This window comes from Diabrotica virgifera, chromosome 6, assembly GCF_917563875.1.
Source record: "Diabrotica virgifera virgifera chromosome 6, PGI_DIABVI_V3a".
Classification (NCBI taxonomy): domain Eukaryota; kingdom Metazoa; phylum Arthropoda; class Insecta; order Coleoptera; family Chrysomelidae; genus Diabrotica; species Diabrotica virgifera.
In genome coordinates, this window is record NC_065448.1 from 41135731 (window position 1) to 41156965 (window position 21235).

Consider the following 21235-nt stretch of genomic DNA (forward strand, 5'->3'; position numbering starts at 1 on the left):
AGGTTAACTGCCGGTAGTACTTCTTGAGATCAAAGTGCCTACATAGAAGAAATTTTACTGTTCCTCTTTATACTGTGACGAAACCGAGAGAAGTCGGGGTCAAAGAAGCATTTCTTGGATTTTTTTCCGTTAAAAGGAAAAAAACAGTTAATCTAAGTAACGAAATTCTCAAGAAGCTTGAAATTGATGGTGTAGAAATATTATGAAGTACCGTTCACAGGGATACGATAATGCAGCTGTTATGAGCGGCGTACATGGAGGAATACAAGCTATTATTAAAGCAAAAATCAAAAAGGCAATTTTCCTCGGATCTATTGATTGAAGAAGCAATTTTTAAGTTTTTTTATGTGTTTCCATTAGCTGCTAGGAAGTGCTTATTAAACACAGCAAAACATCTGTTAAGCGACTTTCCACAACGCGTTGGAGTTCTCAGTCACTGTTCACTATGCTGGCTGCAGTTAAAGTAATGGCAGAACATTTTTATAGTGTTGTTCCTTCAATTTACAAATTCGCTCATCAACAAGAAAATTTATACACCAGAGGTGCTGCACATAACCTTATGCCCGCTTTGTATAATTAAAGGCATTGATCAATCAGCGACTAAACTAGGGGCACTTCGTCTTTATATTGAAGAAAAACGTAATCATATTATAAAATAAAGTAATACATAGATTTTGCAACGACAAAATATGAGGACGACATTTCCACCTAAAAACTAATTCGACGTAGAAAACGAATGGATGGTGAGTGAGCTACCTATATAGGACTTACACTTCCAGCCGAACTTCAAAAAGATAATATTATGTTGAAATGTTTTGACATTCAATGTTAAACTCGAAACCAGATCAGTCCATTCATATGGCTTCATTGTTCGAGGCTGTGCAGACACACACTTTGCTTTTCCACGAACAGTGAACAGTTGAAATTAGCTGTTTCAACATTTTGTGACTTTTACCATGAAGAGGTATCAGAAGAAGACCTCCTGCGAGAAATACCAAGGCTCAGAAGACTTTTACAAGCGGCCAATATTACAGCATCTAAATGGTTAGCTGTAGACTTTTTAAAATTCATTGTGGAATGGGATTTTATGGAATCTCTCCCAAACTTGGTCGCCTTAAAATTGTTTATGACCATTTTTGCATCGGTTGCTTCGTGAGAGAAGTTTTGGGAAGCTAAAATCAATCAAGAATTACTTGCGAGAAACAATGACGTCAAACAAGGCTAAATAACCTCGGTTTATTAACTATCGAACGGAGCGGTTAATGTTAGGAGAATGGAGCGGTCAATGTTAGGAATAACGATCCGAGACAAAATCAAAAACGAAGAAATCAGGAGAAGAACAAAGGTGACTGACGTCATCGAAAGGATAGCCAGGTTGAAGTGGAGATGGGCAGGACACATAGCCAGAACGACAGATGGGCGATGGACGAAGAGGTTACTGGAATGGAGGTCAAGAGAAGACAAGAGAAGCGTCGGTCGACCGCCTACAAGATGAACTGACGACTTAAGAAAGCTAAAAAAACTGGATCAGAGAGGAGCAGGATAGATTTGAGTGGAAACGAGGGGAGGAGGCCTATGTTCAGCAGTGGTCTTTTGAGGCTGGATGATGATTAACTATCGAACATGAAGCAACACAAAACATAAATATAGAAAATGTGATTTCAGAACTTTTCGCTAGTAAAGCTAAAAAAATATTTTAATTCATTCACATAGTGTAAACCAAAAAAGTAAATAAACTATTATATGGTACTTCTGGGAACTAAATAGTGGTAGCTCAAGATAGGGAGACATGGAGAAACTTAAAAGAGGCCTATGTTCAGCAGTGGACGATAGCGGTTAGACGATGATGATGATGATGATGTATTACTGCAGTTTCGTTAACTATACTTCTTAATTTTTTCATTATTCAAAACATACGGTTATCGGATTTTCGTTGATTTTAACAATCTTTATTTTTAGGATTTGGGGTGACACCATCGATTACCGCCCCGGGTGTCACCCACGCTAGCTACGCCACTGCACTAGGGGTTCTAGAGTCAATGATTAATGAGTAATGGCCTTTAAATAACTAGATTACAAAATTCGCTTAAAACAAAATAATCAAACCTTTCGGAAAGTTGAATCTCATTTTCAAATCATCCGTCTTCCCAATATGCCTTAAACAAAAAACTTTTAATCAATGTGTATTCGTGACGTTGACCATGGTTCATGACAAGCAGAACAGCGTGACCATGCGATGGAGCGTGCTATGCTAGACGTTTCTCTACAAGACAAGATGTCAAACTGCCACATACAATAAAGATCAGGAGTGGCTGATGCTATAGAGAGAGAATAGTAGAACTGAAATGGAACTGGACAACTCACGTGGCTCGAATGACGGATAACAGATGGACAAAAAGGATACTGAAATTGAGACCAAGAGATGATACCTACTGAAGAGAGATCGTCTACTAATACGATGAACTGACAATCTAAAATATTGCTAAAAAATTGGATTCCAGAGGCACAAAATCGAAACAGAGAAAATAATGAGGTAGTTATATGTCCCGAAGTGAAAACGGAAGACCGAATGATGATGACTGAGTATATACGAGGATCATTCGTAAACTTTCAAAAAAACATCAACTCTCACTCTCTCTTACGGTAACAGCGATCAGGACCTCAATCTTCGAAGGCTTCTAGGCTGACACTAAGCAATGCAGCGAGGCGAAACTGATGGGGTAAGAGAGAGGGAGAATTGATGTGTAAGGCAGTGTTGCCAGATTTCTCCCAGCTCGTCGCAATCTGTCTAAGCGGATAGGGCACCATTTTTTTCGAATGGCCTTACCGGTAACTGCGACCGGGACCTCCATCTTCGAAGGCTGCTAAGCCGACATTGAGCAAGGTAGCGAAGCGAAAGTGGTGAGGTAAGAGAGGGGGAGAATTGATGCGTAAGGCAGTGTTGCCAGATTTCTCCCAGCACTTCGCACACATGTCATTAATGCCCCTTATAATTAACAAACTTTTATAATCTTTAATCATATTTCTTTTAAATTACTAAATCATAACCATTCTTGTTTTACAGACTTACGTTCGACTTCTGCTAACACCTCTTTATGAAGAGTTGGGAAGTGAACCCCAAGAAGGCGAAAGTGAAGGAAGAGCGCATCTAAGGAGTTCTTCTAAAATCTTTTTGTGTCAAGCCGGTTATAAACCACTCATCGAGGAAGCGCAGGCAGCGTTTAAAAAATGGATGGAAACCACGGACCCTGATGAAGGAAATCCGTAAGTGGGTTTATGTGATACAGACTGTTTAGTTTTCAATTAGATAAACGAACTATAAAAGGCAAAACTGCGTCCCCGCTGCCTCCTAATGTCGCTCCTATTCAGTCAGTCATTCGTCAACCTACAGTGGCAAAGTACTGTACTTGGAGTACTTATATCTAATTAAACATTGAACAGTCTGTATAATGGAGAGGCATGTGAGATACAAATAACTGTCTGGGGTAAAAAATGACATGAGATACATAAATAATACAAAATAGCGAATACGCCATCAGAACCGACACCCAGAGCACCTGGTGTCCAGGGTTACTGGAAAGGCCCGTCATCTGGAGTGTCGAGGGTTTTCGGCACTAACTTTATTCAAACATATTATTCGGGGATTTTGGGGTCGCTGAACACGAATACACTATCAGAACCGACACCCCAAAGCATCTGGTGCCCGGGACGAACATAGCAGTCACCTTGGTGACTTGATTCGCCAAGGGTTGATTCTGATATCATATTCGTGTTCAGCAAACAACAAAAACCCCAGAGTAATCTGTTTGCATCAATTTAGTGCCGAAAACCCTCGAAACTACAGATGACGTGCTTAGCAGTAACCCTGGGCACCAGGTACTCCGAGTAACAAATCTGGCCCTTTATATACTGATTTTGGTTTACTTATGTTTATACACTCTTGGATGCATTTTCTCTTCTTCTTCTTCTGCCCTTTAATTCGTCCAATTTTGAATATCTTCTTCTTCTTTAAGTGCCATCTCCGCGGCGGAGGTCGGCAATCATCATAGCTATTCGTATTTTAGAGATGGCTGCTCTGAAAAGTTCATTTGATGTACATCCGTACCACTCTCTCAGGTTGCGCAGCCACGATATTCTGCGTCTCTCTATGCTTATCTTTCCTTGAATCTTTCCCTGCATAATCAATTGGAGCAAGCTGTATCTCTCTCCACGTGTAATATGTCTGAGATATTCCAATTTTCTTGTTTTAATGGTATTTAGGATTTCCATTTCTTTATTCATCTTTCTCAGAACCTCTTTGTTTGTAACGTGTTCTGTCCACGATATTTTCAGAATTCTTCTGTACACCATAGCTCGAATGATTCTAGTTTTTTCTTTGATGCAGCATTCAAGGTCCAAGCTTCCATTCCATAAAACAGAGTCGAGAAAACGTAGCACCTAGCTTCCCCTAGTTTCCTCCATTCGCTTCTGTTTAGTGCTTTCTGTTTCAAGTGTGTTCCTCCTACCTTTTTATGTCGTCTCCCCATCTCATCTGGGGTCGTCCTCTTGCTCTCTTTCCTGTCTATGGTCTCCAATGTTGTATCGTGGTATTCCACCTATTATCCGTTTGTTTGGCGTTATGACCTGAAAAGCTCAATTTTAGCCTGGCTATATGTTGTCCTGCGTCTTTGACTTTTGTTTTATTTCTTAACCAGTTATTTTGTTTTTTACTCCAACATTGCTCTCTATATATCACTTTGTGTCTTCATTATTTTATCCACGTTTGCTTTGGTCAAGCAGGTCCATGTTTGGCATGCGTGAGAATTGGGAGTATGCAGTGGTCAAACATTCTTGTTTTTAAGTATTGTTGTATTTTTTTATTCTTTGAGACCCTGGATGTATTTTATGCACTGTAAATTCAATTATGAATTTCCTCCCATTTTTCTATTGTAGACTTTTTTCCTGACATTATACCGAACACAATGCAAAAAGTTGCAAGTACGGGATCCGAATAGGAGGGCGAAATGTACCTACCCATCTGCTTGCCGGATGAAACATTTATTTATTAAATTTCATACATAGACAAACACACAGAAGCAAAAAATAAATATCATAGGAGTTTATAGCCCAGAAAACTGCAAACCTGAAGTCGACAGAGTCCACTTTTATAACGAGCTTCAACAAACAGTCGACGAAATACCAGCCAATGAGATAATATACATTTTAGGAGACATGAACGCAAGAGTCGGTAACATAATTATACCAGGAATAAAGCAACGATTCAATGAAGACAACAAAAATGAAAATGGAGAACTACTTATTAACTTTTGCTCTCAGAACGAATTTCGAATAAACAATACGTTCTTCAGACACAAAGATCAACAAAAATATACATTCCAAAATACAAGAGGACACAGATCCGTTATTGATTATATATTGACAAACAGAAACATCCACCACTCTCAAGTACTAGACATACGATGTTTAAGTGCAGCTAATATTGGAAGCGATCACAACCTAGTACTTGGAAAAATCAGAATAGAGCTACAAAGAAACAGGAAAGAAGACCCTGTTGAATGTGAGACAAGAATAAAGGTAGAACAGCTACGAGACTTGTCAACACGAGATCTATACCAGAGAAGACTGCAAAAAGTACTGAATGAAAACTACATTACACCGGATGAAGACATAGAAGAAAGTTGGAGGAAGATCAGAGATAATATCAAAATGGCAGCAACGGAAGCACTTGGAGAACGTAAGATAAGTAAACATATACGAAAGAAAAGGAGAACTCCATGGTTCTGTGAAGAAATAAAAATAAAATTCCCAGAAAAAAAGAAAATCTACCTAGAATACAAGTCCAAAAGAACGAGACAAACATATGAAGAATATAAAAGAGTACGAAATGAATTAAACTCAATAGTAAGAAGGAAGAAAACAGAACATTGGGAAGCATTTTCAAAAGAGATGGAGCACGACTTTTATGGGATGCAAAGGGAAATGTGGAAAATGATAAGAGGTCAAAGAGCAGAGATGAAGGAATTGATAGAAGTAAAACATATTGATACAAATACATGGACAACTTACCTAAAAAACCTTTATCAAACAGCTAATCACAAAGAACTGGAAACACCACGATTAGAATCGGATGAGAAAACAGAAATTAAAGAGGAAGATATAAAGAACGCCTTAAAAAAGATGAAAAATCGAAAAGCTCCTGGGAAAGATGGAATAGCTAATGAACTTTTAAAGTACGGAGGAGATAGACTTCACAAAGAACTGAATATCCTTATAAGTAAAATAATAAATACAGGAAGAATTCCAGAAGAATGGAGAACCACTCAAATGATAGCGTTATTTAAGAAAGGTGATAGGGCAGACCCCAGTAACTATAGAGGGATAAATTTACTGAGCACTATACTGAAACTCACAACAAAAATACTTATGGAGAAAATAATGGCGTACATAAATATATCGGATGAACAACAAGGATTTAGAAGTGGAAGATCATGTAACGATGCAGTTTTTGTGATAAGGCAAATAGCGGAGAAATCATTAGAATATAACAAACCAGCCTTTTTCTGTTTCATAGACTTAGAGAAAGCGTTTGATAGAATCCAATTAAAAGATGTGATACACCTTCTATATGAGAAAAATTTACCACTGGATATCATAAAACTGATAGAAAACATATATGTAAGAAATAAAATAGAGATGAAAGTCAATGGAATAATAACAGAACCCATAGAAACAAACACAGGAATCAGGCAAGGAGATTCACTAAGCCCTCTACTGTTTAACATAATATTGGATGCAATAATAAAACAAGTGAAGAAAAAAGAGGGTACAAAATGGGCAATAGAGATATAAAAATACTCTGTTACGCTGATGACACCGTGTTAGTAGCAGAGTGCGAAGACGACCTACAAAGATTATTGCACGAGTTCAACATTCACGCAAAAGAAATGAATATGAAAATATCAGTCCAAAAAACAAAAAGCTTAGTAATTGCCAAAGAACCAATAAGATGCAAATTGGAGTCAGACAATCAAATTATACAACAAGTAATGACTTTCAAATATCTGGGAATTAATCTATCAGCCGACAACAATATCGAAGAAGAGGTAAAAGACCAAATAATTAAAGCCAGTAGAACGTCCGGATGCCTAAACGACACAATTTGGAAAAACAAACACCTAAGATTGGAAACAAAGGCCCGAATATATAAGTCAGTTATTAGGCCAGTTATGACTTACACGGCCGAAACAAGACCAGATACAAGCAAAACACGAAGACATCTGGAAACCAACGAAATGAAGATCTTAAGAAGGATTGCTGGGTAAATACCTGGGTAAAGAACAGAAAAGAAGAGTGGAATGAGCACATAAGCAGGATGTCTGAATCAAGGATAGTAAGAATAGCCAGGGACAAGTCACCGTTAGGCAGGAGAAGTATAGGACGCCCAAGGAAAAGATGGAATGACAACTTAGAGGCAGAATGAAAGGCACCGTTGAAGAAAAACAGGCAGTACTGCCTATATAAAAGAAGAAAAAGAAGAAGAAGAAGAAGACAAACACGACCAGCATGCGTTGTCTATCAAAATCGTGTCATAGCTACCCTTAAGGGGGGCCGTAGGGGTTAAAATCAATATTTCAAGCACATTTTGTTGAAAGTATGGTAGAATTATTTTATTTTTAAATTAAATAAGCATATTCAGTACAATCCATAGATTACCTACTCAAGAAAAAATTCAAGGAAAAACACTGAAAAATAAGCCAACGGTGGCAAATTTTCAAAAGACACCTCAACATATAATGAATTTTGTGGTGGACATCAGAACGCATCATTGGATCATGATAAACAAAAAATTCAAAAAGATTTTATTAGCTTATGAGTTTCTCGAGGTAATGCTGTCGAGTTTTTTTAATTTCACCTAATTTTGACTTTTTGATATCACTCAGAAGTCAAAACAACGAATTTTTTTTGCAAAAAAAGGGTGAAAATTAACATATTTATTATTGTTATACAAAAAAAAATAAGCATACGACAAAACATATCTCGACAGCATTACCTCAATGAATGTCTAAAGAAAATATATACAAAATTCCAATTGGTCGGTCAAGTAGTTTTTGAGTTACAATGTCTACAGCCTTTGAAAAAAGCAATTTTGAGGAAAACGCGTTTAAAGTATTGTCAAGTTTTATTTTCAATTTATTTTTTGTCTTCCAAATCGTAAAATAATGCACACTCTTCGATAATAGCCCTACCGTCGACTTGATTTGCAGCAGGTTTGCGCCAGCACGCTTGAACGTAGTGAACAACGGTCAGCAGTTGTTCTCATTTTCTTTAGTAAATTACTCCGCGATTCAAAAAGATATTGCGATGTGCACATTTTACGATTTGAAATATAAAAAAGAAATTGAAAATAAAACTTGACAATACTTTAAACGCGTTTTCCTCAAAAATGCTTTTCCAAAGGCTGTAGACATTGTAACTCAAAAATTACTTGACCGACCCACCTGGAATTTTGTATATATTTTCTTTAGACATTCCTTGAGGTAACTCTGTCGAGATATTTTTGTTGTATGCTTATTTTTGGTTTAACAATAATAAATATGTTAATTTTCACCCTTTTGGCAAAAAAATTCGTTGTTTTGACCTCTGAGGATATCAAAAAGTCAAAATTAGATAAAATTAAAAAAACTCAACAGCATTACCTCGAGAAACTCATAAGCTAATAAAATCTTTTGGAATTTTTTGTTTACCATGATCCAATGATGCGTTCTGATGTCCACCACAAAATTCATTATATTTTGAGGTGTCTTTTAAAAATTGATCACCGATGGCTTATTTTTCAGTATTTTCCTTGAATTTTTTCTTGAGTAATCTATGATACCATACTTTAAAAAAAATGTGCTTGAAATATTGAGTTTAACGCCTACTGCCCCCCCCCCCCTAAGGATAGCTATGACACGATTTTGATAGGCAACCCATGCTCTGGTCGTGTTTGTCGATGTATGAAATTTAATAAAAAAAAGGTTTCATCCGGCAAGCAGATGGGTACATTTTGACCTCCTATTCGGATCTTAGACCTGAAATTCTCTACAACTACTATCTAACAAATGTTTTAGGTTCAATATGTCTAAAAAGAAAGCAAAAACCTTTACTATATCTGTAGTACTTAAATGTTTTGTGGCACATTTATTTATTAATATAGGGGTAAAAATTTTAAAATCGAATAAATTGTTAATATTAATCGATTTCATCTATTGTGCTTATATTAAGTATATGTTGTTTTTTGAGTAGATACTCAGTTTTGATATTCTGCCTTTTTCTTATATTCTGAAAGAGGCCGTTCTTTTAAAATATTCACCTACTTATTTTGCCCTTCCGCATGACGAAAAAACGTCTGTTTCGGAGTAAAGAATGTATCCTAACTAGATGGTGATCAATTAGAATGTCATATAATTTGTGGAGCAATGTCTAGTATCCTACTATGACAAAGGCTGCTGTCAGATCTACGAAAGCAGCACTTGTTTCAGGTTTTTCTTCGAAGCCTTCTTCAATGTGTCCTGTTAGTGCGAGGACTTGGCCGGTGCAGGCTTTGCCAGGTCTGAATCCTCCTTGTGGTGGGATGAGGTGTTTGTTGAAATTTTTTTCTATTCTGACCAGAATGAGTCTCTCGTATAGTTTGAAAAACTGACAAAAGAGGGAAATGGGTCTATAGCTACTGGGATTTTTTGGGTCCTTTCTTGTCAATAAGAAGGTAATATTGTCCTTTGATTCAACAATTGGTTGTATGTTATTTTTTAAATCAAACATAACTTTTACCATTATAATTTACAGTGTAGCAAATCAATACATTTGCCCAGTCTTCAAATGGGGTACAATGAAGGAATGGGAATTTGGTCTTGATCGAGTCATTAAATTCCCACCAACCAGAATACCAAGCGAACGAACGTATCTCCTAAAGACTTTGGCTGGGTGTCCAAATGATGCACAAAAAATTGAAAAGCTGTTGACAATTACAGTGCTAGAACAAAACGGAAACTTTACAGATAACGACATTTATTTAATATTTAGTATGCTGACTGGAGGAGCTAATGGTTATACCACTCTGTTTAACTTCTTAAAGAAAAACTGGGACTTAATTAAAATAAGGTAAGAATATTTGTAAAATTAGAAAATCTACGGTTTCGTTTTGATTTAAATCTGTCTCCTGTCATCCCCCGATAGTACTATTTCTAGGTCTACCTGTGGTCAAGGAGGCTCTGCAGAAGAAAAATTTAGACCAACACGTCCGTAGTTTCTCGGTACAAATTAAATTATTATACCGCAGTATGGTTAGGACGCCCTCTAACAGAGAATAAGTGAAATGAATGTCGACTCGATTCATTTTCTCTGTTTAACCCAGATATGACAATACCAAAAGGCACCGTTAGGAAAATATTCCAATTTGCGGTTCAGAGAACCTGTATGAAACGAGTCTTGTACTCTAATACAGAGTATGGCATTAGTAAAATTAGAAAATCTACGGTTTCGTTTTGATTTAAATCTGTAAAGATCTTGAATCTACAGATTTAAATCAAAACGAAACCGTAGATTTTCTAATTTGACTAATGCCAATAATGCCATACTCTGTATTAGAGTACAAACTAGAATTTTCCTTAAAAAGACAATCTCGTTTCTTTTTAATTCAGAGGCAAGCAAGCATCTGCACTGATGAAGTTCATAACAGAAACACCGCTGTCTGTAGATTATGCCTTGCCTCTGAATCGAAATGAAAGGTATATTGTCTTTTAATTCACTTCTATCTTTACTCAGTTTGTGAGTACTGAGAACCTTTTCTTGTAGCTTTTCCTAGACGAATGAAAACGAAATATGATTATATATCGCATATAAACGAACATATCGCAGAATCCTTTCCGTTTTCTATATTCCTCGTCTCTATGCCTTGTAAATTGTGAAAGGCAGAGATTAAGGATATTAACAGAGAAAGGTTCTAATAAGGAAGTTTCCGATTTAAATTAGTGTATATTATTATTTTTAATAATGTATTCTGTATCTGGGACTTTCCTATTTTCTTTAATAGATGTCACGGCAGCGTTCTCATAGTGGATTTCAATCTATTTTTGAAGTTTCCCTTAAAAAGACAATCTCGTTTCGTTTTGATCCAGAGGCGGGCAAGCATCTGCACTGATGAAGTTCATAACAGAAACAGCTGTCTGTAGATTATGCTTTCCTCTGAATCGAAATGAAACATAAATTGTCTTTTAATTCACTTCTATCTTCACTCAGATTGGGGGTACTAAGAACCTTTTCTCGTACCTTTTCCTAGACGAATGAAATGGAATGTGATTGTATGTTGTAGAATCCTTTCCGTTTCCTATATTCGTCGTCTCTATGCTTTGTAAATTGTGGAAAGCAGAGATTTACGGTATTAAACGAGAAAGGTTCTAATTTTAATTTTTACAATGGGAAATAAGCCACAATATTGTTAAAAAATGATTTTTTATTAACGTTTCGACGCCCAAATCGGGTGCCGTTGTCAAAATACAAAATACTACTAATATAAACAAAAATGTTGTTGCTTAGTAAAAAAATTCTTCTAATAATTTATTTAATTTGACTCATTTATATCGGCAAATCAGATACATATGATACATTTTAAAGTAGAAGACTTTAAAATGATATTGCCAATATTTATGAGTTGCGTTCCTGGGACGACTTTACTGAAAGATAAAGTTCATTCGATTACATGAAATCAACCCCAACTCAAGAATATCCGTCACAAAAAAATTCATAGCATGTGATCTGTCTTTAAAAAGACAACCACATGCAACGGTGACATTAAAATTCTCGCGTTAGAGATCTCATAGTAAATCACGAGGGAAAACCAGGAAAAACCTCGTGATACTATCCCGACATCGTAAGTATTTGGTCTTACATTTAATTTACTCTCAAAACTAATACCAAATTCTGACTTTACTATAATTTTGTTTAAATTATAAATAATATCAATAATACATGGATATATAAGTAATACTAAAATATAAAATATGTACTAACTCGACTATTGACTTACTAATTGTGGTATTTTCTTTCTATTGACTTCCTCTTTCAGTATGGGTATCCACATCCTACTGCATTCCATCGAGGAATTTGCGACACAATTGGTTTCGTTTAGCATAATTAGAGCCGCTTCTTTGATTTTTCTCTTTTTACTATCTGTTTCTTTCAGAACTATACTTGAATCTCTCCACTGCACTCTATGTTCAGTTCATTATCCCATGCGTGTTGACATATTTGAGATCTATCAAATTCTCTATTTTTAATATAAGATTGATGTTCACTTATTCTAACGTTTAATGGTCTTGATGTTTCACCTATATAAAACTGTTCGCATTCACAAGGTATTTTATAAATACAATTTTTTGTCCTTTCTTGTTCATTGTTAGGTTTAGTTTTAGATAGAATAGATCTCAATGTGTTGGTTGTTTTGAATGTTGTTGAAATGTTGAATTTATTTCCTATTGTTTTAAGTTTCTCGGATAGTCCTTTTATGTATGGTATTGATATTTTCCTCGTATTATTTCTTGTGAATGTTATGATGGTCCAGGATTACTAGGGCTATCTTCTCCCGGTAAGGGTGGTTAACCCTTATCCGAGGGGTGGAATGATTACTAGTCGTTTCACTGTTGAAGTTGTTTTATTATACTCGCATGAGTACAAGCTGGTAACAACCTACGTAACGTCGTCCCCGCGGAGTGTAGATGACACTCTCTTTTAATGTGAATAATCTTACATCTAATAATAGAATGACGAATGTGGAATGTGTAATGAGGATTCCCTTATATGTTTTGGTTGTATAAATATTGAAAAGTGCAAAGTCAGCGTCGACCCTGAAAAGTGTTTATAGTGGCTGTATGTATACTTACACCTCACGATCTAGGTCAATAATGTTTATGTAACGAAAGAAGGTTGGAATTGTTTATGATGACATTTAAATAACCGAAATAAATTAGCGTAGATAATTAAAGGGTGTTTTTTAAAAGATATCTAATGAGTACAGATGAATTCTTGTACACCTTTCCCTCCTAAGAATTTTCTGACTACGGGCAGAAAATTTTGCAAGTGGTGCTACCAGCCCATACTGTGTTGTAATCAATACAAAAAAATTTTATTTTATATACAAACTTCCTAAAACTACGTAAATACATAAATAAAAATAAAAATGTTCGTTTAACAACATTGTTTCATCACACTTGTCACTCACTGTGTTTTCGGATTGTAAGCATATAATCTATTCTTATGTATTTCCTTGATTTTATTGTTTTCTATTCTGATTTTACAATTAACGTTATTTACTTCTGTTATTGTGAAAGGACCTACATAAAGACTATCAAATTACCATTCTCTTCCCTTTTTACCAGGACTAGGTCTCCTATTTTAAAGTGTTGAGGTGTTGCATTGAGCTTATTCTTTTCTTGTCGCTCTCTTTTGTGTTTTAATAAGAAGGTTCTGGCTCTCTCGTGTGCGCTTTGTAGTTTGTATCGTAACTCATTGTAGTAGGCATCTATATTGTAACATGGTTGAATCTCCTGTGTAAGGTCTTCCGGTAGGTTAACCTTCCTGCCATATAGCAGTTCGAACGGTGTGTATCCATGATACACGTTAGGGGTTGTATTGTAGCAGTATGTGAACATTCTGCAACACACATCCCAATTTTCTCTGTCTTCCTCTATGAATGCTCTTACGTACTCGTTCAACGTTCTGTGTAGTTTTTCGCAACTTCCAATGGACTGTGGGTGGTATGCCGTTGAAAAGTTGTGCTCTATTTTTAATAGCTTTGTTAATTCCTGCATTACTTCGTTCTTATACTCTGTGCCTTGGTCTGTTCTTATTTGCTTCATGAGTCCGTATGTTGGTATGAAATGATCAAAGATTCCTCTTGCTATTGTCTCTGCTTCTTTATTGCACACTGGTATGCTGACCGCGTATTTTGTCAGTTCACACAACATTGTGATACAGTATCTATTACCTTCATTACTTCTAGTGAATGGACCTATTGTATCTATGTATACTATGTCCCATGGTTTGGAAGATGTGTCCGATATCACGAACTCTTCGACATGTGTTCTTTTCGGTTTGTTAATTTGACATTTGTGGCATTGTTTAACGTATTTTCTTACGTCTTTTTCCAAATTTTTCCATCGGAATCTTGCCTTTAGCTTCTTTATTAGTCTATTATTCCCTACGTGTCCTCCGAACATCGGGTGATTATGGTATTCTTCTATTAATCTGTGTTTTTCTTTGTCATCTTTTATTGTTTCTGGTACTTCACATATGTATATTTCTATATTCTTCAATTTTTTATTTCCTTCTTTAATAAATTCATCAATTGTGCACAATTTACGTACTGCATTCTCTACCGCCAGCTTATCAAGCTGTGCCAACGCTTGGTTTAAATCGAAACGATCAAATCCTGTGGCTATGCTTTTGCTGCATTTTATTTTGTTTTTGGCCCTAATTCTCAGTCTTGGTGAGATTAGTTCTGCTCCAAAGGACAAAATTGGTAGTCTATGCGCCTCTAAATTATTTAGTACCTTCCTTACTTCTTTTTGGTGGCTTCTGGCTGTAGTGCGAGTTCACTTTCAGCCGTTGTTTGTCTTGCTTCCTTCTCCTTTTCTCTTGCTTGAGCTCTTGTTATAGCTAGTATATGGGTGTTGTCTATGTATAGGTTCTTTAGTTGATGCAATGTTATTCTTGAAAGGCTGTCTGCGTAGTTATTTTTCCCTGTTATATACTCTATTTCGAAGTCATATTCTTCTAGGTCTAATCTGATCCTCGTGAGTTTTGAGGTTGGTTCTTTCATTGCAAATAGGTGTGTCAAAGGTTTATGGTGTGTTTTTACTTTGAATGTTGGTGCTCCATATAGATAACATTTAAAATAATTAATTCCCCAATGAATCGCTAGTAATTCCTTAACGATTATAGGTTTATTACATTCTCCTTTACTAAAACTTCTTGATGCATATGCTATAGGTAGATCTATTCCGTTGTAATCTTGACTTAGGATTGCTGAACAACTCTCATTGGATGCGTCTGTTGTTAGGATAAACTGTTTGTTGAAATCAGGATATTTTAAAATTGGTGGTTTCGTCAGAGATGCTTTAAGCTTTTTGAATGCTTTTTCACACTCCTCAGACCAAAAAAATTCTACTCCTTTCCTCGATAACCTGTTGAGTGGTCTGCATATTTCCGCAAAATTTTTAATAAAACGTCTATAATAGTTGCAAAATGCTACAAATCTCTTTGTTTCTTCCGCTGTCTTAGGTGTCGGATATTGTTCAATTGCTGCATACTTCGCTTTGTCGGGCGATACTCCCTCTTGAGAAAGATCATGTCCTAAATATGTTACTTCCCTTCTAAAAAATTGACATTTTCCTGGGTTAAGTTTCAAATTGAATTTTCGACATGTCTCAAATGTCTTTTTCAGGTTGTCTAGGTGATGTTTTTCGGATATTCCTATCACTACTATATCGTCCATGTAAAGAAATGCTTTATCTGGTGTTAATCCCGAAAATGCTATTGACATCATTCTTGAAAAGCTATTCGGGCTTACATTTAATCCAAAAGGTAATCTGGTAAATTGAAATGCTCCGTTTTCCGTGCTAAACGATGTGTATTTTCTCGATGACTTTTCTAATGGTATTTGATGAAAACCTGACATTAAGTCTATAACTGAAAACCATTTTGCTCTTCCTAGTTGATCTAATATCGAATCTATTCTTGGTAATGGAAATTTGTCTGTGACTATTTTCTTGTTCAGTTGTCTAAAATCTATGCATAATCTCCATGCTTTATTTCCATCCATAGCTTTTTTCGGTACCAGTACTACTGGGCTGTTGTACTCGGATGTAGATGGTTCTATGATTCCTTGGTCTCTTAGTTTTTGTACTTGTCGATTTAATTCCTCTGTTTGCGCATGAGGTGTCCTATAATTCTTGATATATACCGGAGTTTGGTCTTTAACTCTTAGTTTCTGTTCGTAGAAATTGTTACAGGTTAACATATCATGCCTTAGGGCGAATATGTCTGCATATTCTTCGCATAACGATACTAAGTTATCTCGTATATATTCTGGTATGTCTAATTTCAGTGATTCTCGTAATTCTTTTTTCCTATCCTTGCTGTCGTTGACTAGTCTATATATATTGAATAGTTTAATGTCCAACGTCCTGATTGTGCTTGCCTCTACGTTTACTGTTTCGTATGTTGTGTTCAAAATTTTGATGTATGGATTATTACTTGAAATAATTGCTCTTGCTATGAATATTCCTGGTTGTATTTCCTGTTGCTCCACTATCCTGTCGTTCCTTAGCGTTTGAAAAATTTTGACTATTCTGTAAATGTCACATCGGGTGGTATTATTATGGTGTCATTATCTATATTATCCAGAATTTTCGTACTAATGTAACAATCGTTGTTCTCTTTAATGTGCATTTTATGGTTTGCGTAGTCCAGTATGCATTGAAAGTTAGAAATAAAGTCTCTCCCAATGATTCCGTCTGTTGGAATTGGAAAGTTAGGTTCTACCAATTGAAAGCTGTGTTCGAATCGAGTTCCTTTTACTTCTAGTGTTGTCTCAACTTCTCCCATTGTTTGCAACTCTCCTTTAGTGACTCCTTTTATTTTCGCCTTTGTGTTTGGTTTCACCCGTTCCTTCATAAAATCTTGTGAACATTTTAGTATTGAAATATCAGCTCCTGTGTCTATGATAAAGGTGCTTGTGTTTTCAAGGATTCCTGTTTTCATTCGTACAAAGTTCGTTAGGTTCAGGTCGAAGTTGTAAATGTTATATTTTATTTCTGCCTGTGTGCTTCCAACTTCTTGTTTATTCAAAACCCCAACTGCTGGTTTTCTTGTTCTTCTTGACTGTCCTCTATCTCTAGTAACCTTACGTTCCTGTTACGTTCTCCTCTCTGGTTTCCTCTGTATGTTTGATTGTTAAATTGTCTGTATCTTCTGTTCGAATAATTTCGTTGATTGTCCGTTGCTTCTCCTTCGTTCCGTTGTCCGAAGTTATTTCTTCTTCCTCTGTCATACTTGTGATGGTATCCTCTTCTGTATTGCTGCTGTCCTCTCCTATTCTCGTAGTTTGTCCTATAATTTAAGACTCTTCCTTGTGCATTTTCTTCAGTCGTATCGATCGATAAAAATTTAGATACTACTTCCTGCGGTGATGTAAAGTTACCTGCTTCCAGTATTAGCTTAGCTTTCTCTGCATTAACGTTTCGTTTCATTGTTGTTACTACTGTTTCCGTCGTATATTTCTTCGCTAACTCCAGTGGCATTCCTTCCGCTATGTATGCTACTTTTAATTGTTCTGCTAACTCTTCCACTTCAGATGCGTACACTGCTGCATCTCTATGCCCTTGCCTTTTCTTGGCTAATTTGGCTATTAAATTCTTCGGATTATCACCTCTTAGTTCTTTCTTCAGTGTTTCAGCTATCCGTGGAATCGTATCTTCCGTGGTTATTAAGTTCCTAGCCTTATTGGTAAGTCGTGTTTTTATTAGCGTTACAGCTGTGTCTTCATGACCTTCTGCCAATTTTCCAAGTAGTTCTAATGCGTCCAAGAATGGTTGTACTTTCCCTGCGCTTCCATCGAACTCGTTGGGCAATATCTTGCTTGCGATATTCAAAAATTCATTGATTGTCAGAGCCATGTTTAATATTGTTATATCTTGTTTTATGTGACCTTTTTCCTCTTTTATTTCGTCGTTAATTATTTCTTCTTCTACTTCCTCGTCGCTTTTTCCTTCTTCTGCTTCCTCGTCGCTTTGTTCCTCTTCAACTTCCTCGTCGATTGGTTGATGTATTGAATTTGGAACCACTGTCTTACATTTACTGCTTGAAATGAGCGTATAACTTTGTCTCTGATTTTTCCAAAATATTTGTTGCACGCTTCCCTCTGTTTGTCCGAAAGTGCTTCCCAGTTTTTCTTAGTTAAGTGCGTGAACTTGTTATAGGATTTAATTAGCTGTGTCGTTACTTCTTCCTGTATGTCCTTAGATTTCGGTACTTTTTTCTTTAAGACCCTTCTTCTCTGTCTTCCTACTTCTTGTGCAAGTTCCTCAACTATTTTGACAAAATCTTCCCAAGTAACTTTGTTGCTACTCATTTATACATAATATTCTATCCTCAGTTCCTGCACTTCTTAGCGAAAATATAAATTCGATAGTCTTACGGTGTATATAGATATGTGATATATAGATATGTAGTAAAAAATAATGAGATAAAATAATACGTCAATAGATGGTAAAAATATGTAAAAAAAAAATTGCAATAATAATAAATAATAGTTCAAAAATAAATAACGTTATATTAACCCTTGTAAATAAGTAGTTAGAATAATAATGTAAATGTATTATGCATATAGCGTATATTTGTTATATATTTATATCGTATATTTATATTGATAGTGTATATTTACGATAGCAAATCGTAAAAAATTGCAAAAATGTACCCTCGTAATAAATAATATAAATAATATATACCTCAAATAATAATGGTAATATGCCATGTGAATAACTTTAATATATGTTAAAAAAAAATTCCAATAATACCCATAAAGATAATTAAAAATAAATAGATAAAAATACTAATTACATTACTGCTATTTCATTCATTTGTTAAGAAATATCGTGGAAATACTATAAGAACAAAATATAGACTCACCACTTTAAACGTTTGTGTTCGTATCACCAAAAGTTCTCGATCTACGTTCCCTGGCATTGTCCATTGTCCCACGATGTTCCATCTCCATACCATTGTCCATTTAGCTCCATGTCAGGCCTGCTGTCTCCATCCTTTCTACATACCACGCTGTATTCTAGGGTGGTCGAGGTACCAGATCCTCAGCCATAGACGTTTTTCTTTCCATTTCTCGTTCCAGTTTACTTCAGTTTCTTCCCTGGTATTGGATCGCCATATGATGGTCCAGGATTACTAGGGCTATCTTCTCCCGGTAAGGGTGGTTAACCCTTATCCGAGGGGTGGAATGATTACTAGTCGTTTCACTGTTGAAGTTGTTTTATTATACTCGCATGAGTACAAGCTGGTAACAACCTACGTAACGTCGTCCCCGCGGAGTGTAGATGACACTCTCTTTTAATGTGAATAATCTTACATCTAATAATAGAATGACGAATGTGGAATGTGTAATGAGGATTCCCTTATATGTTTTGGTTGTATAAATATTGAAAAGTGCAAAGTCAGCGTCAACCCTGAAAAGTGTTTATAGTGGCTGTATGTATACTTACACCTCACGATCTAGGTCAATAATGTTTATGTAACGAAAGAAGGTTGGAATTGTTTATGATGACATTTAAATAACCGAAAGAAATTAGCGTAGATAATTAAAGGGTGTTTTTTAAAAGATATCTAATGAGTACAGATGAATTCTTGTACAATGTTATAGGATCCCGTTCTATGTTGTTCTGTTCCATTCGATCCAATCTTGACAATTCCTTATTTATAAACGATAAAGGATAATCATTTTTTAATAAAACAGATGTTAAGAATTGTTTTTCTTCAAAAAATGAATTTTCGTTAGAACAAGTAATTTTGGCTCTATCATATAAGGATTTTATGATTCCCTTTTTAACGTTGATGTTGTGATTTGATTTGTAATTGAGATATCTGATGGTATGTGTTGGTTTTCTATATACTTGAGTCTCATATCCAATATCCTTCTTTGAGACTAAAACATCGAGGAAAGGCAGGGTGTTATTATATTCCTCTTCCATTGTAAATTTTATTGTCTCTTCTTGATCGTTTATAATATTCAGGAATGTATCCAACAATTCTGATCTATGAGGCCATATTGAAAACACATCATCTACATATCTCCACCATACAGTGGGTTTTAAATTTTGTTTAGAAATGATATTAGTTTCGAAATCCTCCATAAATATATTAGCCAATAATGGAGATAAAGAGGAGCCCATTGCTAGACCAAAATTTTGTTTATAAAATTCATTATTTAGTTGAAAATAGGTATTATTAGTACATAATGTCAATAACTCCATTATAGCTGATACATTTAGTTTTGTCCTATTTGTCAATGTATCATCATTCTCTAATTTCGTTTTGATTATGTTTAAAGTTTTATCTAATGGCACATTTGTAAATAAACTGTTTATGTCAAAACTTACTAAAATATTATTTGGATTAAACTCAATAGTTGATAATTTGTTTAAAAAATGTTTTATGGAAAAGGAATATAATAACACCCTGCCTTTCCTCGATGTTTTAGTCTCAAAGAAGGATACTGGATATGAGACTCAAGTGTATAGAAAACCAACACATACCATCAGATATCTCAATTACAAATCAAATCACAACATCAACGTTAAAAAGGGAATCATAAAATCCTTATATGATAGAGCCAAAATTACTTGTTCTAACGAAAATTCATTTTTTGAAGAAAAACAATTCTTAACATCTGTTTTATTAAAAAATGATTATCCTTTATCGTTTATAAATAAGGAATTGTCAAGATTGGATCGAATGGAACAGAACAACATAGAACGGGATCCTACAACATTCACAAGAAATAATACGAGGAAAATATCAATACCATACATAAAAGGACTATCCGAGAAACTTAAAACAATAGGAAATAAATTCAACATTTCAACAACATTCAAAACAACCAACACATTGAGATCTATTCTATCTAAAACTAAACCTAACAATGAACAAGAAGGGACAAAGAATTGTATTTATAAAATACCTTGTGAATGCGAACAGTTTTATATAGGTGAAACATCAAGACCATTAAACGTTAGAATAAGTGAACATCAATCTTATATTAAAAATAGAGAATTTGATAGATCTCAAATATGTCAACACGCATGGGATAATGAACATAGAGTGCAGTGGAGAGATTCAAGTATAGTTCTGAAAGAAACAGATAGTAAAAAGAGAAAAATCAAAGAAGCGGCTCTAATTATGCTAAACGAAACCAATTGTGTCGCAAATTGCTCGGTGGAATGCAGTAGGATGTGGATACCATACTGAAAGAGGAAGTCAATAGAAAGAAAATGCCACAATTAGTAAGTCAATAGTCGAGTTAGTACATATTTTATATTTTAGTATTACTTATATATCCATGTATTATTGATATTATTTATAATTTAAACAAAATTATAGTAAAGTCAGAATTTGGTATTAGTTTTGAGAGTAA

The 21235-nt window shown here is 35.2% G+C and overlaps 1 protein-coding gene and 1 long non-coding RNA gene across 2 annotated transcripts in view; one reads left to right on the forward strand and one right to left on the reverse strand.

Annotated features, from left to right (window-relative positions):
* Positions 1-21235, forward strand: part of LOC114333545 (aminopeptidase N) — a 237685-nt gene that overhangs the window by 203720 nt on the left and 12730 nt on the right. Inside the window, exons 13-14 of the mRNA XM_050652739.1 lie at positions 3065-3264; positions 9826-10140. Of these exons, the coding sequence (XP_050508696.1) occupies positions 3065-3264; positions 9826-10140 (515 nt within the window). The remainder of the gene's footprint in view (positions 1-3064; positions 3265-9825; positions 10141-21235) is intronic.
* Positions 12670-19452, reverse strand: LOC126885925 (uncharacterized). Its single transcript, XR_007698498.1, has 2 exons — positions 19310-19452; positions 12670-12919 (listed from the first exon to the last, which is right to left on the reverse strand). It is a non-coding gene; the product is annotated as an uncharacterized LOC126885925 (long non-coding RNA).